We start from the raw sequence: 26854 nt of genomic DNA on the forward strand, positions 1-26854 counted from the left end.
CTAAAACAAGACGTCTGATCTAATACATTTCGATATTGCTGACGTGTCCATTTATAGCTGACATGTCCGTTTTATACTTGACGTCTGGTCTGTTTTGGGCCTAGGAATGATCTACTTTTTTTCATTTGATAGCTGTCATGTCCATTTTGTTGGGGGGTTGCAATATATTGCTTCCAATAGTTTGACAAGAGAAAATACAAATAACAATGAGTGCATTTATATTTACACTGAACATATTTGTATTTATACTCTTTCCAAATGAAACTGGCATTGCGGAGTGGAACATATACATTCTTTTCCACGCATTGAAGGATCCGTTGCAACTAATTTGTTGTGAAAATTCATTTGCACCATTATAAAATGCATGAAAGTGCAAATGAGAAAAATGCAAATTCTAGTTCGCTTTTGTTTCAAACTTTAATTTAGACTCATTTTGGAAGAAGTATAAATATAAATATATAGAGTGCAAAATCTTGTATTTTATATTATTTTGTATGTATTTATATTATATATATTTGTATTTGTGTTCTTTTCAAATTTAACTTTAGGCTCCATTTGGGAGTATAAATACAAATATATAGTATAAAACTTTATATTTTGTATTATTTTATATATTTGTACTCCTTCCAAACTGAACCAGTTTGGAAGGAATACAAATGCAAATGTGTAGAATACAAAAGCTTGTATTTTATATTATTTTGTATATATTTATACTCCATCCAAACCGAGCCTTAACCTCCTTTGCAATGGAAACAAATAACACAAAAAATAAAGTTTGAAACAAAAGTAAATCATAAATTGCTCTCATTTACACTCGCATACGTTTAATTATATATATATCAGTAAAAATGAAATAGATGAAACTTGAACTACAGACAAACCAAGCTTAAAGTAGAAACGAGTCAATAGTGGATTCTAGTGTTGTAGCTGTAAGCACATGCACTCAATTATTTTTCATATTAGGATAAAGTGATTGGAGGCCTCTTGGATCTCCACGACCATTTACATCCTTCTCAACTATAATAGTGAAATGAGTTTGACTAGTTTGGTTTCATTAGATACTCAGATTCCATTTAATTATTGCACCTTTTTTTCCTATTTCATATAATATTGCTTTCAACTTTTCTGAGTCATTCTTTTATATTAATATATGCTCACCTTACAGCAACGACAAATTGGTAGCTTTGAGACAAATTATGATTTTACAGTTTGTGGATGTATACTGGAACATGAGTGATCTATAAATGGAAAGCTAATATGAAGACTAAATGAGATTAGATTTAAATGCTCAAAACACATCCATATAGCTAATTTTAGAAGATTGGATCACAAGAGAAGATTTCTGGGTTGTTTTTCACTTGGCAGGAAAAAGGCCAACTGCTGCATAATTTAGATCAGATGAAAGAGTACGTAGTTAGATAATACTTATGCATCCGACTAGCTCTGTTAGCTTTCATCCACTCCAATAGTCCAATGGATCATCATTAATTGGTTGGGTCATTCAGCCCACTAATTAGGCACGGTCTATAAGTTGGTCCAATCCAACCGACTGTTGTCGGCTAACAACTTTATTTGTCCATAACCTAGCACTTTCGATACCATCAAGAACAGAATCTTCTCATTTTTGAGTTTTCATGGCATTTGGCATATGGAGAGTCGGAGACCTCCTATGAGTTAACAGTTTCATCTAAATTAGAAAGTCTCTTCCCTAAAAGAAATTGTGAATGGACAGAAACACTAACGCAGTGAGATGTAATGTATCCTGATCCAATCCGATCATTTTGGTCTAATTTCTTGTTTTATTTGCTTGTAAAAAATATAATTTTATTTTCTAGGCTTAACTAGCTTTGGCATTAGATTGGAGGGAAAAATACGAATGCTTCATTAATAAAAATCTTTGCCTTCAAAAATTATTCATACATATGGATGCATACATACATATTTGTATTTGTACGTATGAGTGTACATGTATAACAATTTTTGAAGGCAAAGATTTTTATTTTGCATGTATTTGGACCGGGTGGCCCAAGGTTTCAACCCTAATCAAATCTGAAATTAAATCAGTTTGAATTCCAGCCCAACCCCAACTCTACAAAATAGAGGCTCAGTTTGGGAAGGAGTACAAATACAAATATGTAGAATGCAATACCTTATATTTTGTATTATTTTGCATGCATTTATATGGTGTATATTTGTATTTGTATTCTTTCAAAACTAAGCCTAAGGGAAAAGAAAGAAAATAAAAGAATGGAAAGAATACAAATTCTGATCTGCACGCTAGATGACTGACCACAATTTCATTAATCTCTCTCTCTCTAAAGTGGATGTGGGATGTCTCACTTCCCAAGACAAGAGGCTTAGTCACATTCAGAAAACTATATTTAAGGGATAAGTAGATTGCATTCCACCTCAGAAATCTGAAATTACAGCCCCCTCCCAGTCTACTAGTAGTGCCCCCTATAAACCACATCCTGCCCGTGGATTTGACATCAATCTATGGTCAGGATTCATCCCACCTGTACGGTGGGGCTAAGATTTGTTGGGGTGGACTGAGCAATAAAAATCCCTATATTTTTAAAGCAATCTAAATATTGTTTTTTGAGCCTGATTACAGAATACAAGAGGCCCCTAATTCAGAAATCCGGGGACCAAGAAGCCAGAAAACAATACAGTTAGAAACTGCCAGTGTTCAGCTGGGCTCCCAATATCCTTGGTTGGACCCCTAAAGCAACAGACAGGAGATTAGCTTTCCAACAGTACAGGACAATAGTTGATCCACTGTGTTGTGTTTATCCTGGAATTTTTTTTTGTTTCTTTCAGCCCAAATGGTGCTAATTGCAGCCACAGGAATTGAGAGCCAGACACATTTTCCTAACTTAGATAATCCTCTCTGGTCCCAGCACCACAACAGGTCCAGAACAGTTGCAGGCATGACCCGAGATAGGTGCCGAGAGGAGAGAAAGTGGTTCCAGATTTTATTGGAGATAGGACAATGCAGAAATAGATGGCTGCTGTCCTCCTCCCCTTGATTACAGAACACACAAAAAGAATCCTGAAGCTGCACACCTCTCCTCTCCAGATTTTTCTTGGTAAGACACTTATCCAGCGCCACAGCCCAGATCAATGCATTAATCTTTGAAGGGAAAATCATTTATCAAAAAAAAAAAATCCTTGAAGGGAAAATCTGGTTCCAGACCTTTTCAGCAGGGAAATCAGCAAGTCTGGTTCCAGACCTTTTCACAAGTATACATAACAAAGTATACAGACACCTTTCTGGGGCATTTGGAAGATCATGTGGAATAAAATTGTGTCATTGTATCATTTTTATGGCATCTGAATGCTTAAGCTCATCATTTAAAATGTATTCATGTCAATAATGTCAACAGAAAAAGAAATGGGATCATGTAGGATATTAAGGAAATCACTCAATTCTAGTCTTTGTTAAATTCTGATGATAAGTCCATTTTAGACTTTAACCCTTGCATTCAAATGCTAAGGAATACCAAAAAGAAAAGTGATTCCATTTCATGTCTTCTAAAGGACCCCTTACACCTTAAAGAATATTAATTACATGAACATCAAGGTTACCAACCTACAGAGATAAATGCACTGAAGCATTAGGCTATTAGCTAAATTAAGAGGATGTACAATCAAACCTGTCAACATCTTGAGTTCGGCTGACAAATGAAGTGGGTCACCAGTAATCCTGGCAAGAACATGTACCATCTCTGAAATGATGGAATCGATGCTTATCTCGAACAATAATCTTTCTGCTGGTGACAATTGAGATGAATTTAGTTGCAGAATGACAATCATCACACATTCGAAGATTCTTGACAATCCTAATTGTTGTTCCATGGCTGGTGTTCATGATACCAAATGCTATTGCAAGCTTCTCACTGTGGTATCTAAGCGCAAATTCCCTTTCCTCTTCTTCCAATTCGTGCATCACTGAATTGGATTCTGGTATATAACCTGCCTCCCTAGACTTTGACATCAGCTCCTCCAGATACCTATAGATTTCAGTTGTCTGTGGGTGGGACTTGTCACCCATACAAAACATGTGGGTCACCTGATTGACCTCTATCAAGCTATAGCCAACTTGCTTCTTTAGGCCTTTCTCTATCATTCTGCTTCTTACTATTTCCACTTGATCCATCCTTCCTGCCAAAGCATACATATTAGAAAGCAAAACATAATGGGAGGAATTCTCAGGCTCTAGTGCTAGGAGGCGATCAGCCACTTGTGCTCCAAGACTGAAATTCTTGTGTAACTTGCATGACCCGAGCATTGCTGTCCACACTGCAGGGGCCGGTTCTCCTTGTATTGTTTCCTCAATATACCTAACTGCATCGGCAAGAAATCCAGCACGCCCAAGCATGTCAACCATGCAAACATGATGCTCCATCCTTGGCATTAACCCATAGTCATGTCTCATACATGCAAACACCTCACGCCCCTCGTTTACTAACCCAGAGTGGGCGCATGCAGATAAGACTGCTACAAACGTGACATCGTTTGGTGGTGGCCCATGGGATCTCATTTGATGAAAGAGATCAATGGCCTCATGACCATAACCATGCATACCATATCCAGAAATCATAGCTGTCCAAGCGACTACGTTACGTTCAAACATCCCATAAAAAACTTCACGTGCTTTTGCTACATTTCCACATCTAGCATACATGTTGATCAAAGAAGTACCCAGAGTTACACTAACATCAAAGCCATTATCAATTATAAAATTATGCACCCACTGGCCTAAACTAAGATCTCCTAATTGAGAACAAGCAGACAACAAGCTCACCAAGGTTGCTGAGTCAGGTTTCACTCTCAAATCCCACATTCGGTTAAACAATTCAACCGCTTTCTTAGCAAAACCATTTTGCTCATAACCCGAAATCATTGAATTCCATGCAATGATAGTTCTCGCAGGCATTTTATTGAATACTTTCCGTGCAACAACCAAATCACCAGCTTTTGCATATAGTGCCACCAGAGCAGACTGAACGAATGAATCTGAACCAAACCCAGAAACCAGAAGATGAGAGTGTATGATTCTACCGAATCCCAAATCCGATAAATCTGCACACGCTTTGATAACGGCAGTGAAGGTGTAATTAGATGGGGCAAGTCCGGCTAGGCGCATACGTTGATAGAACAGGATAGCGTCAAAAGGGAAGCCAGACTTAGAGGAGGCTCTGATGAGGCCATTAAAGAGGAAAGAGTCAGGTTCCGAAACAAAATAAAAGAGTTGGCGAGTGTAGACAATTGAACCGGCCGTGCAGGCCAAAGTAAGGAGCTTTGTGATAAGGGCTCGGCTCCGGTGGAGACCAGAGACGATGATGTGGGCATGGACTTGTTGGAGAGGTCTGAGACGAGTGCCTGCTTGTAAGAGAGCTTTGTAGGTCGGGGAGTGTGAAAGAGAAGGTTGCTTTGCTTGTTGAACTTGAAGCTGCTGCTGCTGCAGCTGCGACTCCATTTTAAAGGTCCATGAGACCAATGGAGGGAATTTTAAACATATTATACACAGAGACACGAGCCAGAAACGATATTGCCGGGTGGCAAGTTCAAACTTATGAGGTGTCAAGTTGCAGATGAAATGAGCATCTGCCACGTGTAAAACGTATATGTACGAACTTAGCATTCATGATACGTGTCTCATGTGTATATGAGTATATATTTGAAATTCCCTCCACCTAGGCCTTAATACTCCACCTTCCTGCTTCCGAGCTCCGAGGAGAACAAGAGAGGGAAGAAAATCGGGAAAAGTGAGGATGAAACCATTGCCGATATGTACTCCTTCTGGTCAATCTGGAAGCAGCAGAAAAGCATGGATAGTGCATAGCTTGTTTGCCGGAGCTGCAATTGCAGTGGCAATAGGAGCCCATGCCGTTTTTTCTGGTCGTCGATTTGGCAAATTTCGAAGCACGGTTATTGGAATAATACCCGCCCGCTATGCTTCCTCGAGATTCGAAGGCAAACCCCTTGTTCAAATCCTTGGGAAGCCTATGATCCAGGTACCCGTCTCAAATTTGATATTCTGTTGTTCGTTGTCTTCGATCTGTTTATTGCTTCTTTAATGCTATTAATGTATTACTCAGTTTTGCTCTTAATCGGACGACAGCCTAAAGTCAATTTTGCTCCACGTCCAGATTTCGATTTTTTCCTCTTTTGTTATTTTAATGTCTTCGTTCCTCTTTTTTAGTTCCATTGAGTTATTAGTTTATTATACTGTCTGTTATTCTTAAATCGTGTTTGGGATCTGAAACCAGCAACTAAGGATTTGGGTTATTACCAACAACTACAGATTTTGTACATATCTGCCTCTCTGGATGGATTCATGAATGAATATGATTGCACACTTATATTTATTGGATTTTCTGACCAAGCATTAATAAGTTTGGGTGAAACTTACATGGTGCATTAAATAGGTTCAGCTTTTGAATGGTGCGCTGTTTTCTTACATTCTCAAGTTCGGGCAAAACGAAAATTATAGGAAGAATAATAATGGTTTTATTGGATCCATGGAACTCCGACTTGTAAAGTGTAAACGATAACGTGAATATTATCTTTTACGACTGAGCAATATTTTACGAGGAAGAAAACAATGGGAATCGATGAAGGAAGATTTGGCCCAACCTCGTAACCACTCAACACGTGGCGAAGGCAACAGCCCAAGACGCGAGGTCCGAACTCCCTACAAGGAGCCCGAACTCCCCGTAAGGAGCCCGAGCTCTCCCTTAGGCCCCGAGCCTTACGAATACAAAGAGCAACAACGCAAACTGGTCTGCCCAATGGCAGTTCGGGTCACACCTCTATCCGAACTCAAGACTTTACCTCGCACACCAGTCCAGCACTTCGCCTCTAGAACGCCGAACTGAACAACCGTACCATACCTGACACTGAAGGAGTACGTATCCAAGGGCGACGCACCTGACTGACTTGGGATCTGACGCTTGACACCTGCACTTCAACGGCCACCTGCCACCGTCATCTCCAGTTATAGAGACGGCTCCGACAAAGAGAGCAGTGGCGGTTCTGCCCCAGGAGAGGTGATGACACCCGAACTGGCAGGAGCACAGAGGTAATCATACCCGACCTGACAGAAGTTTAGGAGTGAGTGCACGAAGTGGTTATAAAAGGCTCTTTACCCCCCAAGAACAAGGTAGATGAACTTTGTGCCATTTGGTTTTATCTTGCCTTTGAGAGAATACTAACTTGAGCTTCGGAGCAATCTTATCGGGTTCCTCCCCGGAGATTCCTCACCTTTTCCGTTTTAGGCACCTGTTGCTCCTGTCAGAGGCAAGGTCGTTGACAGCTAGGACCAGCCGGATTGCGCACCATTAATTGGTGCTGTCTGTGGGAATCGAACCCACGACCCATCGAGCTCGGCAATACAGAGGCTAGTAGCGCTAGCACCAGGCCCACTCAGCAACGAAAATGCCGGCGAAGTCGCCAAACTGCCACCCGTATCCTGCCTGAGCTCAGAGGTAAAAGAGAGACAAGCTTGGACGAGGTAAAAGCTGTCCCCCCTATTCTCTCAGTTCCTTCCCCCCTCTCATCAGAACTCCTCGCAGTCCCCATGCCCAGAGACTTCAAGTTCCCCCCTTTAGACAAGTATGATGGGTCCTTCGACCCCAATGACCACGTCGATGCATTCCAGTCCCAAATGCACCTAGACAAGGCCAGTGAATCGTGCATGTGCATAGCCTTCACCACCACCTTCAGGAGGGTGGCCCGCACTTGGTACAGGAACCTGGCCCCCGGGTCAATAAGAAGTTGAACCTAGTTCGTGCAGGTCTTCACCGCGCACTTCGTTACCAGCAAGCGGTGCCCCAGAACAGATGAAAGCATCTTCAGAGTAGTCCAGAGGAAAGGAGAGTCCATCCGGGGCTACATCAAACGGTTCAATGACGCATGCTTGCAGATACTGCGACTGGACCTCGCGGTGTAGCTCACAACGGCCAAGAGAGGAGTAACGCACAAGGAGTTCAAATGGCACATGGTAGCTAACCAGCCCGCGACCGTAGCCGAATTCCTCAAGCTCGCGGATAAGTTCATGAGAACAGAGGAAGAGATCAACTAAAGGACCGAAAGTGGGATCGAGAAAAGGAAGAGGGAAGGCGAGCCCTCCAACCCAGTTGACAGAAGAAAAAACCCGGCCCGGGAGGCGAAGCCGAGCTAGCCGTTTCGAGCTCCCTTAGCAGCTCGGACGGACTACACACCCTTAAACACGAGGTGGACTGAGATCTTGATGACGATCAAAGACGCCCGATACGTCAAATGGCCACCTCGCCTAAAAGGGAACCCAAACGAGAGAAATAAAAACTTGTATTGTAGTTTCCATAGAGATGCGATCATAGTACTGAACAATGTAATAATCTCCGGGACGAGATAGAGGGACTCATCCGTCGCGGGTACTTGAGAAATTTTGTATAGCATAATAATAATAATAATAATAATAATAATAATAATAATAATAATAATAATAATAATAATAATAATAATAATAATAAGATAGGTCGGCAAGGGGAGCACGGAAAAGATGCCCCCGAATCCAGTAGCTGGCCAGTCGAACCATCGCAAAGACAGCCTCCGGAAGAGAGGCCAGTTCGGGGAACCATCCACGTGATAGTGGGAGGTTCGGTGGTAGCAGGTTGCACTTCAGTAGCGGCTCGGACATCAGTTCGCGAAGCGGCCCGAGAAGAACAGAACCCTCCAAAGAGGCCGAAGATGGAAGAACCGATCTTCTTCACGGAAGACGATGCGCGAGGGGTCCACTACCCCCACGATGATGCGCTTGTCATAAAACTAAGGATCAGGGACTTCGAAGTCAGGTGCGTACTTGTGGATTCAGGTAGCTCGGCAGACATCCTCTTCAAGTCGACATTTGACTAGTTTCAGTTGCAGAGAAGCTAGTTGAAGCCCGCGAACACTCCTCTGGTGGGTTTCAGCAGAGAGGAAGTCAGGCCCCTTGGGAAAATAACAGTACCTGTGGAAGTCGGCACATGGCCTTGTGCGGTCAGACTCAACCACGATTTCCTGGTGCTCGCGACCCCCTCCCCATACAATGCCATAATAGGGTGGCCAATTACGCATGTCCCACGGGCAGTGGTCTCCACCTACTATTTGACAATGAAGTTCCCTACAGACTTCGGTGTGGGGGTAGCGTGGGGCGACCAGCTTGAGTCCTGCAAGTGTTATCTTGCCGCCCTGAAGGGAAAAACCAAGGCGGCCGACGACCTTGAGAAAACGGTCGCAATCCCAACTTCAGCTACGGACCCGGCTCGAACGCTACAGATCGGTGCTTCCGTCAAGGAGCCTCTACAAACCGAACTGGTGAATTTCTTACTTCAAAATTTAGATATTTTTGCACGGTTCGCGGCCGATATGCCCGGTATTGATCCTAGCCTTATAACTCACAAACTTAATACTGACCCTGTAGTCAGACCCATTAGACAGAAGAAACGCAACTTAGCCCCGGAGCGCTGGAGGGCGGTCGACGAGGAGGTCGAAAAGCTCATCGTAGTAGAGTTCACAGGGGAAGTTCATTACCCGAACTGGGTAGCCAACCCAGTGCTGGTGAAAAAGGCAAATGGCAAGTGGCGCATGTGCGTCGACTACACCGACCTGAACCGAGCTTGCCCGAAATGAAAGAATGGTAGGATCCATCTAATGGACGCCAAGAAGGGTGCGGAATGGGGGGCGAATTTCAAAAAAATTTCCTACCTTCTTCCAATTGGGAATCATATTCCTTAAATTTAGAATACATTATTCAAGGATCCTACTTGAACCATAAACAAATCAGATCTGAACCAAAAAGAAACAGGAATGATTATACCTGATCCGGAGAAATAATATCTCCCAAAGTTGGTGTTCACGCCCAAAGAAGTAACCAAGATCCGCTCCTGTTGAAGATGACACAGCTGTGGATGGAACGGAACCAGCAGGGTGCGTCCTACACATTGGATTCTTCACAAGAATCCTCTGGAAACCTTGAACACCGAATCCTTTTGTCTTTCTTGCAAGACTATTGTCAAGAACTGCTTTCTTGACTTCCTGTTGCTGCAAAGATCCTATCTTTCAACAGGGAGTGGTGGCGGCTGAAGGAGGAGAAGTCCAGGGACGAAGAGGGCAGAACTGTCTCTTCTCTCTGGAGTCTGTGAGAGATCAAATCTCAATTCGCAGGATGTGTTTCTTGCTTACTCCAAACCCCTAGTTCGAAATCTGATATTTCTTCTAGGGTTTTCTCCTCTTTCTTCTTGATTAAGAAACCTCCCAATATTTTGGGAGTTATCCCAATCCAAATCAGTATTTGGATAGAGGTTAATCTTAATCCTATCTGCAGATTAAGTTAGTTAACTCCTGATCTTATCAGGAGGTTACCAGATTCAAATCTAATTTGAATTTGGTCTCTTAGAGTGGATAAGGTTAAAGGCCCAATCCTTTTACTAACATTAATCTCAGATTCACCCCATGAACTGGTGATCATATCAGCCCAGTTCGAAATGGGCTTTTGGCCCATTAAGTGTTCAGTGTTTAATCAGTTTCCAACCTGCTGCCTAGTTGGGCTTCTTTGTATGGCGTGGGACCCAAGCATTGATCTATACACCAGCCACATGGGTTCGACCCAGCCTTTATTACAAGGCCCAGCCGAATTCACTGAAAGACTTAGTGACCCCCTTGAGCCCATCACATAGACCCTATGGGCCCAACACTTACATTAAGTGGTCATTGGGCCAAGCCATCTTATAAAAACCCAGGGACTGCGGGAAGGTACAAGATTAGCCCATCAGGTATTATCCTAAATGGTCTTACATTTAACCTCTCAGCCCTTAATGATCAAGCACTGCCCGACAAGAGAAGCCTCTCTCTTGATTGCAAGGAACAATGCCGCACTCTCTACTCACATGGATTTCGAGAATTAAAACCTTTTGCAAATCTTTTGAAACCGTACATATACATATATATATATATATATATATATATATATATATATATCTTATTTTTGCAAAACAAAATTCCTTGAAATCAACTGCCGGCAGTTTGGTTTCCATCAGAGAGAGTGCATTCCCGATCATTACCATTGTTCGACAAAGGGGCTGATCCTGTCACTATGACCACTCATTCAGATGAATTCTCAGACTGCCCCAACATGTCCAGGTTTCGACCCCCACTAAGGATCTCACTGATTGACACATCAAAGACAGCCCGATCCGATACCTAGTGATGTGTCATAATCGAGTCTAGGGGTCAAGTGTAACTTTCCAGTTTTGCCCATCTATCTCCAAGGTCTAGGGCAATACTAGAAATCTGGTCCGGTTCAAGGGTTCAAGCAATCCCATACTACATGTGCCTTGGGTCTTACCCTGATGGCCGAAACAAGCCATCCCAACACTTGGTGGCACATCAGTATCAGCCTTGGCAGGATAAATCTCCCCAGACTTATCCAATGGCTGTGAACATTTAAAACTAACACAAGTTTCTATAAGTGTCCAGTTTTAGGGTCTTACACAGAATTACACCAAACAACATGAATCAAACATGCACTTTAATTTATTTCCACTAAATAACAAAAGTACATCAAATCCGATTGAAGCTAAGGGCATACAAGACTGTCTAACACGAAAGACTGCTTCCCCCTCCCCAGAATTGACCGCATAGTGGACGCGACTTCGGGACATGAGTTGCTAAGCTTCTTGGACGACTACTCGGACTACAACCAAATCAGGATAGACCAGTCCGATGAGGAAAAAACCAGCTTCATAACCGAGTTCGGCCTGTACTGCTACAAGGTCATGCCCTTTGGACTGAAGAATGCTGGGGCGACCTTCCAAAGACTTGTGAATAAGTTGTTTCGGCCCTTAATTGGCACGAAAGTAGAATGTTATGTAGACGACATGGTCGTCAAGACGCAGTTTTCACAGGAATTGATACAAGACTTAGATTCTGTCTTCCAAATTCTGCGTCAATTTAGCATGAAACTGAACCCAAACAAATGTGTCTTCGATGTCACATCGGGTAAGTTCCTAGGGTACATTGTCAACCGGTGCGGTATTGAGGCCAACCCAGACAAGATAAAGGCCATCCCGAAAAGTAAAAGAGGTTTAGAGGCTAAACGGCCGCATAGCCGCTTTGAGCCGCTTCATGTCCAACTCGGTAGACCGCTGTCTGCCTTTCTTTAAGGCAATCAAAGGCAAAAGGGTTCGAATGGACTCGAGACTACCAGCTCGCGTTCGACGAGCTAAAAAGCTACCTCGCTAGTGTGCCGATCTTAGCTAGGCCCGAGGAGGGCGAGGTCTTAGAACTGTACCTCTCGGCAAGCGACAAGGTGGTCAGTTCGGTACTAATAAAAGAAGTAGATCGGGTCCAGCGACCCATCTATTATGTTAGTAAAATTCTGCAGGGAGTAGAGACGAGATACCCGCAGATAGAAAAGCTAGCATACACATTGGTAATTGCAGCTCGGAAACTCCGCCCATATTTCTAGGCTCACACTGTCATCGTCTTGACTGACAAACCTCTGAGGCAAGTCTTACTCAAGCTCGAGGTTTCCGGTTGGCTGACGAAGTGGGCCATCGAGCTCAGTGCACGTTTAGCCTCGAAGTCCCTAGGCCGGTTGAGCCCGAGATCCCTAGTTCGGGTGAGCTCGGAGCTCCCAAGCCAATAGAGTCTGAACCCCGCGAAGTAGCAGCTAGTGTGGCATCTCTCCTGGTTAGGCCAAACGCGAACTGGGATGAGGAGCCCTGGATCCTTCATGTAGATGGCTCCTCGAACCAGCAGGGCAGCGGGGCTGGAATAGTGCTGTGTGGCCCGGGTGGCACGAAATTGGAATACGCACTACGCTTTGAGTTCGCAGCATCCAACAACAAGGCGGAGTATGAGGCATTGATTGTCGGGTTGAACCTAGCGCAAAAGGTAAGAGCAAAACACATAGTTATTTGCAGCGATTCCCAGTTTGTGGTCAACCAAGTTACGGGCGAATACGAAGCACGCGAGCTGACTATGATCGCCTACTTGGCAAAAGTAAAGGCGGTTCTGCTCAACTTTCAGTCACACTTCATCAGGCAAATCTCGAGGTCAGAGAACACTGAGGCCAACGCCCTGTCTTGGTTAGCCAGCACGAGTCACAACACCATGAGAACCGTGTACATAGAGGACTTACCTCGGCCTAGCATTCTCGGTGAGGCAGAGGAGGTCACTCCCGTCCTTGAAGCAGAGCCGAGCTGGATCGACCCACTCGCGAGCTTCTTGCTAGATGGAACCCTCCCTGCGGACTGCAATGCAGCCAGGAGGGTGCAGCGCCAGGCAGCCAAATACGTCATAATAGATGAACGATTGTACTGACGGTCCTACACGCTCCCCTACCTACGTTGCTTGCGACCTGCCGAAGCTGATCTCGTACTCCGCGACACTCATGAAGGTCTGTGCGGCAGACACTTGGGAGGCAGAGCCCTCGCCCAAAAGGCACTTCAACAAGGGTACTACTGGCCAACGATGAAGGCAGAGGCCGTCGAGCTTGTTAGAAAATGCAACAAGTGTCATAAGCATGCCAATATCCACCATCATCTTGCCGCCGACCTCAAGTACCTCACCAGTCCGTGGCCCTTTCCGCAATGGGGCATCGACCTCCTGGGGCCATTCCCGCCAGCAACAGGTGGAAGGAAGTTCCTAGTGGTGGCGGTAGATTACTTCACAAAGTGGATAGAAGTTGAACCTCTGGCAACAATTACAACCCGAAACGTACAGAACTTCTTTTGGAAGAACATAGTATGTCGCTTCGGGTTACCTCAGGTACTGATCTCCGACAATGGCAAGCAGTTCGAGGATATCAAGTTTCAGGAATGGTGCCAAGATATGGGAATTCGGCAGAACTTCACATCGGTCGCACACCCGCAGGCAAATGGTCAGACAAAAGTAATGAACATAGCTATCCTCCGCGGACTGAAAGCGCGACTAGACCGAGCTAAAGGGTTGTGAGCGGACGAGCTACCAAGTGTTCTATGGGCTCACCGAACCACGGAAAAAACTGCCACAGGAGAAACCCCTTTAACCTCACCTACGGCACTGAAGCGGTAATCCCAGTGGAGATCGAAATACCTACACTACGAATTGAAGCATATAACAATCAGACAAACGGAGACGAGTTACATACCAACCTCGACCTATTGGACGAGGTAAGAGACTCGCGCACATCCGGACCACAGCCTACCAGCAAAGAGTAGCTCGGTACTACAATGCCAGAGTAAAGATGCGGAACTTCCGCATCGGCGACCTGGTTCTCCGTAAGATCATGGCACCCGAGCCCGGCGTGGGCAAACTTGAACCAAATTGGGAAGGGCCCTATCGAGTAAAGAGAGCGCTCGGGGGGCATACAAGCTCGAAACTTTAGAGGGCAAACAAGTACCCTGAGCGTGGAACGTTGTTAACTTGAGACGATACTATCTATAGATCACTAAGTGAAGTGGACTAAGTCGCTACCAGAGCCTTAAGGCTAGAATGCCGAGTTAACAAGGACCTCGGCATAGGCAAGCGAAGGCAAAACAAGCCGCACGAGTGCAGTAACCCAGGCAAAACAGATCGGGCATATGGTCAGTTCGGGAGAGAAGCGACCAACACTTAACCAAAAGAGTCATTCCATTACAAAATAAGGGAGTGTACACTTCCAAAAAAAAAAAGATATATATGCAATATCGAGCTCACAGGCCCGGAGGTACTTCGTCACCATCAGAAGGCACTTCGACGATACCCGAAGTTCCTGCCTCATCCTCAGAGTCCGGTTCACCGTCTACAGCATCGGGGTACGTATTCTGGATCATCCACCGGCTTAGTTTAAAGCCCCTTCTGTACGAGCCCACCGTCAGGTCATCAAAGCGCGACGAGGCGATATATTCATCGATGACCTTCTTCTTGGCATCCTCGATGCCTTGAGAAAAGATCTGTGTCCTCTCCCTAATATCCTCTTGAAGGTATTCAACCTGATGCTGCAAATCCAGCCTCAAGTCCGCCATATGCTTCACCACAACTCCCATAGCCTCAGCATCTCTCTGAGACCTCGCCTGCCTGGCCTGTGCAGCGCGAGAAGCTGCCTTAGCAGCTCGGGAAGCTGCCTCGACAGCACGGAAAGCCTCTTCGGCAGCTCGCGCCTGCCTTGAGCTCCTTTCCACTTCGGCCGCCAAGGCATGGATAGAAGAATTCACCTACCAAAAGGAAAGAACGAATGATCAAAAGAACGATAGCAAGATAAAAGCAAAAAATCCTGACAAGAAATCGTTGACTTACCACCATGGAATGAGTGGCAGCACGACAAGCTACCTAGTTCAAAGGAAGCTCGGTCCATGCCACGACCTCCTTAGGATAAATGGCATCCCTACTCTTCTGAAGAGCGTGGTTCGGCGACAACACGCTCCTGAACTCACCTTCGGCTCCCGAGCCTGAGGGCCCAGCTCACGTATAAGCAGACTCAGAGTACGTGGGAGCCCCTGTGTAAGTAGCCTCGGCATAAGGGGCCCTTGTCGCTTCATGTACTAGAGGGGCCATCTCGGGCTCCCTGGGCGGATTCACTGACGGGTAGTCTGGTACCTCGGGCTCCGCATCTCGAGGCAGCTCGACACGAATTTGTTTGGCGACTCGCTTCCTCCTCTTCATGACGTGAAACTGGTTCCCGCCATGAGTCTTCTCTGAGTCCATCACACCTGCAAAAAGAGCTTGGCATCAGGAAAACGAAAGAACAGAGCAAAACAAAAGACAAACCTCTGAGTAAGGAACCTACCCGAACTCAGACCGACCTCAATGAGTTTGGCCTCCGTCAGATAATGGTGGCATTTTAGCCCAAGCCGTGCCCATTGCCAGAGGCCCTTTGTCGTCTCCTTATCAAGCGTAACACCGGCGTCAGGGGCAGCCATCCCCTACCCGGTTTAGAACGGCCACCCCAATGCACTTCGCATCCCAAAGTAGTCCCGTTTCCACGCCGGGACCTTGTTGGGAAGTTCGTGTAATAGCTTAAAACCTGGGCGAGGAGACAGGTAATACGCTCTCCTACGCCTGGGAAGGGGACCCGCTTGCTTCTTAAGCATTAAAATGGAAGAGAAGATCTCCAGGTCTAAAGGCAAGACCTGTTCGCAAAATAGGGAGATTGTCCCCACCAAGTTACGAATAGAGTTCGGGTGAAGCTGGCCGACAGTAACGCCGAAGTGGACAATGAGGGGGTGGAAAGGCAGGCGCAACCCCGCAACGAGCTACTCCCGAAATATCACGATCTCATTAGGACCGTGTTCCCAAGGGAAACTGCCCGAGGGTATGAAGTAGGTGTACTTCCTAGGCAAGTTGAACTGGGTAATAAGGGAGTGAAGCCCCTCAGGCGTCATTGTCGAGGACCCAACTTGTCTAACACCCGACCTCGAAGAGAGGAGGACGCCAAACTACCTGAGGCGACTCGGCCTACGGGTTCGAACTCTTCCTCGAGTTCTACCTCAGGTTCACTAGGACTGTCGGGGATGCAACTCGGTTCGTAGAACCTGCATCTGACCCCCTTAAAGAACTGTCTGAGCTATCCGAGCTAGACATTGGAAGGAGAAGAAGGATTCCAGGAAAGTACTCACCCGGAAAAAAAGCAAATGGACTACGGGAACGTGAACGCGAGCTAAAGGCTTGAATGCGAGCTGAAACTTGGATGCGAGCTCAAGAAGCAAAACGCAAGATAATGACAGTGACTGGGGTCCCCCACTATTTATACCCACAGTAACCGAGAATCAACGGTTCTGATCAAAGCAAATCCAACGGCCTGAAGTCGCGTTGACCACATGTCTCCTGAGACCGAGACGTGACTGGCCGCATGTCTCCTAAGACCAAGACGTGACTGGCCGCATGTCTCCTAAGACCGAGACATGACTGGCCGCACGTCTCTTGAAACTAAAAAGAGCTCCAGTGCACGTCTCCTCGCATTAAAGGTGGCAGCGGTGCGTTTTTTCAAATTTGAAAAGGTGCCTGCTGTCACGTCTTCCAGCGGCGTGCTTTTTGAATTTTGAAATAAGTGCGCGCTGTCACGTCTGTTAGCATTTATAGACAGATTGGCGCGTTTCCCGTCTTTTTGGCTCTTGAGAAAACCGAAAAAATCCCGATGAACACGCACTTCATGCTATCAGTCAAAACCAGTTCGAAGTACGGGACAAATCCACCCGCCACCAAGCGAACTCCCCGCGCCAGGGAAAGTCCCTTAGCACGAGGAATGGGGGGCAATTGATGAAGGAAGATTTGGCCCGACCTCGTAACCACTCAACACGTAGCAAAGGCAACAGCTCGGCACAATAGCATGCCCAAGGCGCGAGCTCCGAAAGGAGGAACCAGCGGTCCGAACTCCCTACAAGGAGCCCAAACTCCCCGTAAGGAGCTCGAGCTCTCCCTTAGGCCCCGAGCCTTACGAACACAAAGGGCAACAACCCGAATTGGCTTGCCCCATGGCAGTTCGGGTCACACCTTTATCCGAATTCAAGACTTCACCTCGCACACCACTCCAACACTTCGCCTCCAGGATGTCAAACTGAACAACCGTACCATACCTGACACCGAAGGAGTCCGTATCCAGGGACGGCGCACTTGACTGACTTGGGATCTGATGCTTGACAGCCGCACTTCAACGGCCACCTGCCACCGCCACCTGCCACTGTCATCTCCAGTTACAGAGACGGCTCCGAAAAAGAGAGTAGTGGCGGTTCTGCCCCAGCAGAGGTGATGACACCCGAACTGGCAGGAGCACAGAGGTAATCATACCCGACCTGACAGAAGTTTAGGAGTGAGTGCGCGAAGTGGTTATAAAAGGCTCTCTATCCCCCAAGAACAAGGTAGGTGAACTTTGTGCCATCTGGTTTTATCTTGCCTTTGAGAGAATACTAACTTGAGCTTCGGAGCAATCTCACCGGGTTCCTCCTCGGAGATTCCTCACCTTCTCCGTTTCAGGCACCTGTTGCTCCTATCAGAGGCAAGGTCGTTGACAGCTAGGACTGGCCGGATTGCGCACCATCAGGAATGAAAAGAGAAAGATCTCAAGGGGTGCATATCATGCACATTAGGATGGCTGATAGTAACGAAAAATGTAAAAAATAAACAAAAGGTTAACAACTGTGAATTGCAAGGTCTGTACTAAATAATAGTGTAGTTAAAGGTACTAGGGAATGTACAGATGCCAGCATTTAGGTGCCTACGTTGCTAGATTATTGTTCTCATTATTGGCTGTCCATTAGAGTTTTCTTAAGAATTAAAACCCGGGTCAGGGACTCAGGTCCTTCCTTCACATGCTTGTGTCTCCACAAGGGAGCATTCTAAAATGTTGCTTTCATGCCTCAGTGCTTTGTTAGATTGGAAGGGGTTTGAAATAAGGAGACACTAAAACTACCCTTTTTTACAGAAGGTGCTTAGTAGAGAATCTTTATGGAGCCAAAGCTGGGATTTTAAGGGCTTTCAGGTTGAATTGTATCTTCCATTGATAGTTCACCATCAATTTGTCAGAAACACCTTGGTTTTTTATGTAACTTCCCATTTGTTTCTGTGGTATCTGAGATGTATGTTGTTTAAAAATCATATCTAGCCTTCATATTAATTTCAATGAAAATAATGTCTTTGGTGTGGAAGTGGTGTACATTTGCATCATTGTTGACTGTTTAGTGTGGAGTCCAGTATCCAGTGCTCGCATTGGCACTCTTGGGAGGTAGTGTCATTGGCATATATGTGGAACTGGTGGTAGAAGGAACTGAGAGAACATATGCCCCTTAAGCAATGCTTATCTATGGGTAGTAATCTTGCTTTTATTATAATATCCCCTTCAAGTCTCTAAACCTATTTCATGTTTTTCTGTGTTTGTGCTGGCTAGAATTGCTTTGAAGGTTGAGAAGTTGCAGCCAGGTTTACTGTGAAATGGAATGGATGGCTTGTTCAAGTTCACTAATGGCTTGGGATTATGTTACAGACCTAAGCGTGTTCAGGGCTTGTTTTCACTGTCTACAACTCAGGAATAAGGTATTCGTTTGAAAAAGGACATGGATCTGCTTCGTTGTATGGGTTAGGGGTGTGGAACCACATTATGTGAATCTTTGGCTAGTTTAAATCGGTAAGGGAAGATCATCAGAATTTTGGATGATGTGGTACAGGGGGCTATCTCTCAAGATTTCTTTATTATGTATACGGTTCCAACAGAAATGCTACATTTGCTTATTAGATATAAGAAAAGCATTGCTTCAAGTTCTCAGCTTTGTGGCACTCAAAAGTGTTTGCTATGTGGAAGTTGAAGGTTACTCAGAGATTTTTGTTGGATGCATCATAAATGAAGGGGAGGTTCCTTCTGTTTTCAGATATTATGTTAGAGAGGCTGAGCTCTGGTTTCTAGATTGCACACCTTATTTAAAAGGGTTTGGATTCGGGAAGTCTGCAATACCTCTGGGAATATAGCCTAGCAGCCTAGGCAGAGGTGATGCAGGAAGGAGTGGGTTCTTTTGGATTGCATAACTTCCAATTAGTTGCTTATCCTCTTGATTTTAATTGATATAATTTGTCTCGCCTCTTGATTGGGAGGCTATATACTCTGGTGCTGCTCTTGATAGGTGGGCTATTTGATTGATGTCCACTTTGATCTGGTTAATTATAAGGAAAAAGAGGATGAAATATGTGGAAAATTGATCTATTATTGAAATGTCTTTGTTTTCTCCATCCCTGCACTGTATCATAAGTTACTGTGTTTCCTAAAATATTAGAAAAACAAATATTTGATAAATAGGATCAATATCATCATCATATAAGCCTTGTCTCAATTATGTGGGGACTGGAGAAGCTACACAAATCCTGTTCCGCCATTTCATTCTGTTTAATTTCATATCCATTGCCAAATTATGGGCCCTTAAATCATTTCTCACTACTTCAGCCTATGTCATTTTTGCTCTGTCTTTAGCCCTTCTGCATATGACCAAAACATCTTTGTCTACTTCCCTCTTTTTATCACCTAATGGAGCTACCTAAGTTCCTTCAAGTAAGTTGATTTCTGATCCTATCCTTTCTGGTTGTCTCACTCACCTATTTCAGCATTTGCATTTCTCCCATACTCCTTTTTTGTTACTTGACCGTCTAAAACTCTTCTCCATACAACATTGTTGATCTTGTAACTGCTTTAGTAAGTAGGATGTCTAGGAGTCTTTGGCTAGACTGGTGTATATTTGGATGTTAATGTGGCTGTGTTTCCTTGTTGGTGAATGAAAATCAAAAGAATTAGGCTTTTGAGCTTTGCAAAGAGTATGGAGAAAGAGAAATCATTCGAATTTTGGACTTCCTTTCCAAGTGTTTCAATAATAAAAGAAAATATTTTAAGATTTGTGCCACTAATTATGAAAAAGTATGCTTAACCATGATTTTCAGTTAAGCTTAGCATTTGGATTACATGACTACAAAGTTTAATTCAAAATCCTGTATATGCTTAGCATGTCATGGTGTTATGTTTTATGCACGCAAAAGTTGTCACATCTTAAATCATTCACCTAACAATTTTAAGTTCTTTGATACAGAGAACATGGGAAAGAGCCAAGTTGGCTACCACATTGGACCACATAGGTATATTTCCTCAAAAAGGAACAACCATTCCCCTCCTGTGTCTGTATGTTTGTGTTTGACTCATCTTCCATTATCTTACCACTTCTAGCCTTTTCTTTGGCGCTAGTTGTGGCAACGGATGATGAAAAGATTGTAGAATGCTGTCAAGCATTTGGGGCTGATGTAATAATGACATCAACTTCTTGCCGGAATGGTAAGATTTTGTCTGTTCATTTTATGCAACTTTTGAGATTTACTGACAGATGTAATCTCATAACTTTAGTTTGATTTGCAGGCACTGAACGTTGCAATGAAGCACTACAGAAGATTGAGAAGAAGTATGATGTTATTGTCAATATTCAGGGGGATGAGCCTCTTATTGAACCTGAAATAATAGATGGGGTTGTAAAAGCTCTACAGGTAGTTTCTTTTTTTTTTCTCCTTCTGGTATTGTTGTTGCAATGGTTTCTTTAGGAGTTGTGGCTGAACATCTCAGTAACAAAATATGTGGCTTTCTTTTCTCCATTTTTTAACCTCTTTAAAAAACTTTACAAAAAGATGATCTAAAATCTTCCAACTATAAATTTGGCCTAAATCTGGTGTTTCAAAAACTTATCTATTTTGCTTGAGTTTGGCTTCATTGAAGAGGTTATCTTATTAACTAGTCCACAAGTCCCAAGATCTCATGATCAAGGCATGACTCAGACAAGTTATCGCCAATTTAGAAACACCCAGCTAGTTCATGATGGATTCCCTATTTATAGGTTATTTGAGTTTCACTTTCTATTTTATGTAAGTTTTGGATTTGAATGAGAAAAAAGTTTCTAATGAAGATGTGATTTACTAGTTTGTAGAAGGTTGCTGGCCAGAAGGTTGCTTGTTTGAGGAAATGAATCCATTCGGGAGTTACTTCTTAAGTGGTTTAATATAGCGAAGCATTCACATAATCAATGGGCGATTGTAGTGGGTATGGTTGCTTGTTTCACTACTTGGGAATTGGGAATTGTGGAAAGATAGGGACAGACACAAAATGGAGAATTTGTTTAGATTCTCTCAAAGTGTTATCCTTTTAATTAATAGATGGTTTCATGATACTTGTACTTTTCATTATGTCCACAGCTTCTCTAAACATGGGACAAACTTATCTTTGTCTACTCTTGGGATTCCTATTTTACCTACTAAAACTAAGGTGGTTTATGCAAACCCAACTGGACAAGGTTTTGTGAAGCTGATTGTAGACAGGATGCCTAGAGGGAACTTTGGTGGAGGTGGAATCATTAGAGTTGGAAGAAATTCCTTGTTGGAATTTTCCATAATTTATATGGGATTGATACAAATCTCATGGTGCTCATGCATTACTAGATGGACTACAAATGGTTAAAGCATTGGATTTAGATAAAGTAATGGTGGAGATGGATTCCCAAACATGATATCATTAAGGATTCATCAAATCTTCCTCGGTTGAAAATTTCATGTTTTAAGGGAGGCAAATTGGGCCGCTGATGCTCTTTATAAATTAGGATGCGAGTGCAGCCAGAAAACACTAATTGCTTTGAAGATCTTCCTTCACATGTCCAAAAGTTAATCAGAGACAATGGTACTGGCATTTCTTTTCTGCGAGTAAGATGATCTTTGTTTGTTTTTTGGGGAGCATCAGACCTTTTATTGTATTTTTATGATCCAATGACCCTTTGTATAGATTTTCTAGAGGGGTAATATTTTTACATCTCCCCCCAGGTGTTTCTTTTAATCATTAATAGAATTTATGGTGGCCACCCCTCCACCAGGCGTTAAGTTTGGGGTTTAAAAAATATGAGAAAACTGTTTTCTTTCAGAAAGTTCAGTTTGGGCTTGTATTAGTTGGATATCAAGTTGATAGTAGTTAAGAAAATAAGAAATTTAGTGATAAGGAGTTGTTTTATTCTTCCTTTTTCCTATAAATTAGAATCCAAGAAGTTCATAGGTTTATGGTGTACTCATCAATTGTTACAGCCAAAAGGATAAAATTCTTTTTTTTTTTTTTTGAGGGATTCATCATTTGGAGGTCAAGATGCTTCCATTGCCTTGGTGTGATGTCTAATAGCACTTTCTCTTGGTGTGAAGTCTCCATCTACCAAAACTACTACAAATGTTTCAAAAGAAAAAAAAAAGTAGGTGTACAACATATAAAAGGCTCGCCATCCTTAATCATATTAAAAATGGAATGCTCTAACCATCCAACAAGTGAGTACTATTCCATTACATTGAACCCTCTGTGAATAACTCCATCTTTGTTTTTGTATAAAGTCATGTGATCTTTAGATCATAAGTGATCATAAGTTACTTTTTTTTGTTTCATTTTAGTTTGAATTGACTATAAAGTCATGTGATCTTTAGATCATAAGTGATCATAAGTTACTTTTTTTTGTTTCATTTTAGTTTGAATTGACTGGATCATCTAAACGAACTCTGCAGAGAGCCCCTGATGCGGTCTTTAGTACTGCAGTCACATCATTAAAACCTAAAGATGGGACTGATCCAAACCGGGTAAAATGTGTGGTGGACAATCGTGGTTATGCAATATATTTTTCAAGGGGATTGATCCCCTATAGTAAGTGAGTCTACAGCATACTATCATTTAGTTGAATGGTTCAAGTGTCCTTCATGGTATCATTTATTGTATTTATCTGTCCTTGAATATTTCACAGGTCTGGGAAATTCAATCCTAAGTTTCCATATTTACTTCATCTTGGTATTCAGGTATCATAGTAACACAATGCTTTTTTGCTATGGTTATATATTCTTGCTCAGTTATGCATGTTATTATTATCATTCTGTAGATAACTTTTTACCTGGTAATGCTGCCTATCTTTTGTCTACCAGAGCTATGATTCTAAATTTTTAAGGATATATCCAGAGCTTCCACCCACGCCATTACAACTAGAAGAAGATTTAGAGCAGCTTAAAGTCCTTGAGAATGGGTATAAGATGAAGGTATCATCAAATATTAAGGCATTCTCCATTGATGATTTTGTTTTCACATTTTGTATTTAATTAATTTGACACTGAAATGCTTCATCATGATTACTAGCTTTAGGGTACCTTATTCCATAGGTGCCTAAATATGTTGCACATTAAAAACCAGAACAGCTTCTCTTGGTTGTATTGATCTAATGTTGATATGCAATGTTAGATAGAAGGCCTCAATAATAACTTTGACGGTTTGACCATGAAGGTATCATTGACTGTATAGTGTCTCAAGAAGTGCCCAAGGTTTTATTTAAGTAATTGAAGCCCTTTTAGGAAGGCAAAACATCTCATTAAGAATATGGTTTGTACTTAAATGGTTGATAGCTTTATCTCCAAGAAAGTCATTGCTTTACTTCTTTCATGATGAAATTTTTAGGGCTTTTGCCTTCTGTTGTACATCACATCATCTGAGAAAATGGTTTTCACTTTTCAAGGCCGTTTTCAAATGTCTTTGAGTGGTTTTTCAGGTCATTCACAATTATAAGTCAGTTTTTCATGTTCCTAATCTAGGGGAATGTTTTACATTAGATAGTATACAAGTGCAGATTTATTCTCGATGTATTGAAAGAAAAGAATAACAGAGTTTTTAAAGACAACAATCAGGAAAATAAAAGCATTAGTAGAAAGCAAATCTATTAAGGTAATTCATTGGGTAAAGACCTTTGGAAGTGTTTGAACATTTTTCTACTGATAATATCATTTGAAATTGGAAAAATGTGGTGGCATATTCATCTTTAGCAAGAGTGACTGTCATTGGATCCTGGTCCCTTCCAGCTCTGAATTATCACTTTAAACCTTGATGGTTATAGTTTGGGAAATTCAGGGACATTTGGCGTTGGTGGTATGTTTAGAGATATGGATGGTAGTGTATTAGGTGTGTTTTGTCCCTATTGGATGTGAAGACTCCATTGGGACAGAATTGATGCTTGTGTTGTAAGGCTGAGATTGGGGAAGTCCTTAGATTATAGCAATCTCTTAGTGGATGGAGATTCCAGAGTAGTAGTGGGATGGTTCTAGCAAAACAGTATAGGCCCATGGTTATACAGGTATGAATAAAAAGTGAAAAGACCATCCGAGGAGCTGAGTTATGTGGTATGGATCAGCCAACAGTATGGCTGATATGGTAGCAAAACAAGTGGTAAACAGAAACAAATTCAATTGGGGGGTGATTTCCCAAGAGGGAAGTTTATAATTATTAGAAGTAAAAGTGAAAATCTAGGGATGGATGACAGTGCTAGCCCATTATGGGGGCGCTACCGCTCTAGGCATGCTTTTATACACTTATTATTCTTTCATTCATCAAGTAATAAATTGATCAGCTATGAAAAAAAATTACATAGTATATATATATATTTTGTGAAAGGGAAAGTACAGTTTAAAAGCTAGCATCCCGCAATTGGTAATAGGTCACATGCATTTACTGCTGTCCTTTTTCTTTGAAACTATTTTACTAAGAAGTGTCATTGAAGACCAATATCATACAAAAGGTAACCAAGAACGTTCTTTATAAGATCATTTTTATTTCTTAGCTATCATGGTTGCAAAGGAGGACGGTACAATTGCCATGTGTATTGAACCATCATTGCACCATCATGATTAAAAGTGTTAATAGCATGATTTTCTGGCCATTTACTAGATGTTTTTGAAAAACCACTATGCTTTCCTTGCAGGTTATCAAGGTGGACCATGATGCCCATGGTGTGGACACCCCAGAAGATATTGAGAAGATAGAAGCACTGATGCCTGAGAGGAACTTGTCTTAGGGCCTGTTTGGAGGGCTTCAGCATTGATTGAGCTGTGTTGACCAAGCCGCATCAGAGAAGCTATCAAAACTAGTTTCACTGGAAAGTTGATTTCTCAGCTCAAAGTCCCTTTGGAAAGTCGATTTCCCAGCTCAAAGTAAGTGTCTTTTGGCTTTCTGGGTTTTTCACCAAACATAGCTTTATGGCTTCATGCATGGGGCCTACTTCCTACATTGCAATGTGAAAGCCCTCCCAAATGGGCACTTAGAGCCTTAGACTCTTACTGTATAGCAATGAAACTATTAATTAAGGAGCTCACAATCTGAAATAAGACTGTCTTTACAGTTTTCATTTTTTATATATTTTTTGGGCCTAAGGATTAATTTTGTTGTCATGTTACGTTATTACTCGCGCAAAGAGTCAATATGAGTGCACCCTATTGGCCACGCTCCATTACAGTCACATGTTTCCAATGATTTCTCTCCCAACACTCTTTTTGATAGGCTTCCACTGGGTAATATGGGGATGAGGCTAAGGTCCAGGATTGGCTGGGCCAGAGGACAGGGAAAGACACGGGACACTACTGAAGGACTGATTGCCATTTCTCTGAGTTTTAATCTGGGTCTTTGGGGGAGATGTGCTCAGTGCTTACCACCTGATTATTTGTGCGGAAGTCATTGACATGTACTTTGATGTAAAAGGAACTAATTTGTGAAAGTAGTTAAATCCACCCAGTAAGTTAAAAAGAATATACCTTTATAGCCAAGTCGAGATGGTAAAATCATGTAAACTCAGATGAAATGCCCAACTTGTGTTCATCAAACATGATATTTTTTGGTCAAGCCTCACGTTCAAGTGAATATTAATTGCGAGTTATGAACTCACGGACATCGAATTGTAAACCCACTGAGTCTCTATTCTGAACCACCATCTTTGAATAACACTTAAGCAACTGCAAAATAAGTGACTACAAAAAGTGTGCAGTGTGACACTGGTGTGCATCGCGAATCTAGTGAATAGTGTGAAAATCTCAGGGTCCGTTTGGTTTGAGGGAATAAAAGTCTGGAATCGAATTCATTCCCATTCTCAATGTTTGGTTAAACAGAATTCTAGGCAGAATGGGATTCCCCCAATGGGGGAATAGTCGTCATTGTCGAACCGCCCTTTGACGAGGTAAGATCGCCGCCAACCCATTCTTCTTTGGTTCTTCCCCTCCGCCTTCCAAATCAACCGCACATGCTTTGATCCGAGACTTGGGATCTTCTCTGATGCAGGATCTTCTTTTTCTTCCCTGCTTTCTCTTCCTCTCCTTTTTCCTTCTTTTTTCTTTTAACTGACTACAATATTTGCAGATCCGCCCTGCTCTAATTCTAGATTGATCTATTTCTTCACTGCCGCCATTAACGAGTTCTTCAAATCTGTAAATCCAAGTTTTGCTCCTCTGTACTTGTGGAAGGAATGGTTGCATCAGTAAGGTGCTTTGACACTAGAGATCTTCTATGTCAAAAAATTCATCTGATAAGATGATCATA

At 42.9% G+C, this 26854-nt stretch overlaps 2 protein-coding genes across 2 annotated transcripts; one reads left to right on the forward strand and one right to left on the reverse strand.

The window, feature by feature from the left end:
• Positions 1–3406: 3406 nt before the first annotated feature.
• On the reverse strand, positions 3407–5647 carry LOC148877778 (Pentatricopeptide repeat (PPR) superfamily protein). Its single transcript, XM_088943881.1, has one exon. The coding sequence runs from the start codon at positions 5645–5647 to the stop codon at positions 3695–3697; it is 1953 nt and encodes a 650-aa protein (XP_088800007.1). The 3' UTR covers positions 3407–3694.
• Positions 5648–5777: 130 nt separating this feature from the next.
• Positions 5778–25678, forward strand: LOC148877779 (3-deoxy-manno-octulosonate cytidylyltransferase, mitochondrial-like). Its single transcript, XM_088943890.1, has 8 exons — positions 5778–6020; positions 20547–20592; positions 20699–20785; positions 20867–20991; positions 23026–23165; positions 23259–23310; positions 23434–23544; positions 25251–25678. Exons 1-8 carry the CDS (start codon positions 5778–5780, stop codon positions 25341–25343), a joined length of 897 nt encoding a protein of 298 aa, XP_088800016.1. The 3' UTR covers positions 25344–25678.
• Positions 25679–26854: the final 1176 nt, after the last annotated feature.

The sequence above is a fragment of the Nelumbo lutea genome, chromosome 1 (genome assembly GCF_056320005.1).
Source record: "Nelumbo lutea isolate HS-2025 chromosome 1, American lotus-T2T, whole genome shotgun sequence".
In the NCBI taxonomy this organism is placed as follows: domain Eukaryota; kingdom Viridiplantae; phylum Streptophyta; class Magnoliopsida; order Proteales; family Nelumbonaceae; genus Nelumbo; species Nelumbo lutea.

What these genes read in the sequence shown, in the direction of transcription:
- LOC148877778 (XM_088943881.1), bottom strand. Translation starts at nt 5,647, where the DNA reads ATGCTAAGTTCGTACATATACGTTTTACACGTGGCAGATGCTCATTTC.
- LOC148877779 (XM_088943890.1), top strand. Translation starts at nt 5,778, where the DNA reads ATGAAACCATTGCCGATATGTACTCCTTCTGGTCAATCTGGAAGCAGC. An exon ending in TACCACATTGGACCACATAG is followed by an intron (nt 20,593 to 20,698) that starts GTATATTTCCTC and finishes CTTTGGCGCTAG; the next exon opens with TTGTGGCAACGGATGATGAA. An exon ending in AGAATGGGTATAAGATGAAG is followed by an intron (nt 23,545 to 25,250) that starts GTATCATCAAAT and finishes CTTTCCTTGCAG; the next exon opens with GTTATCAAGGTGGACCATGA.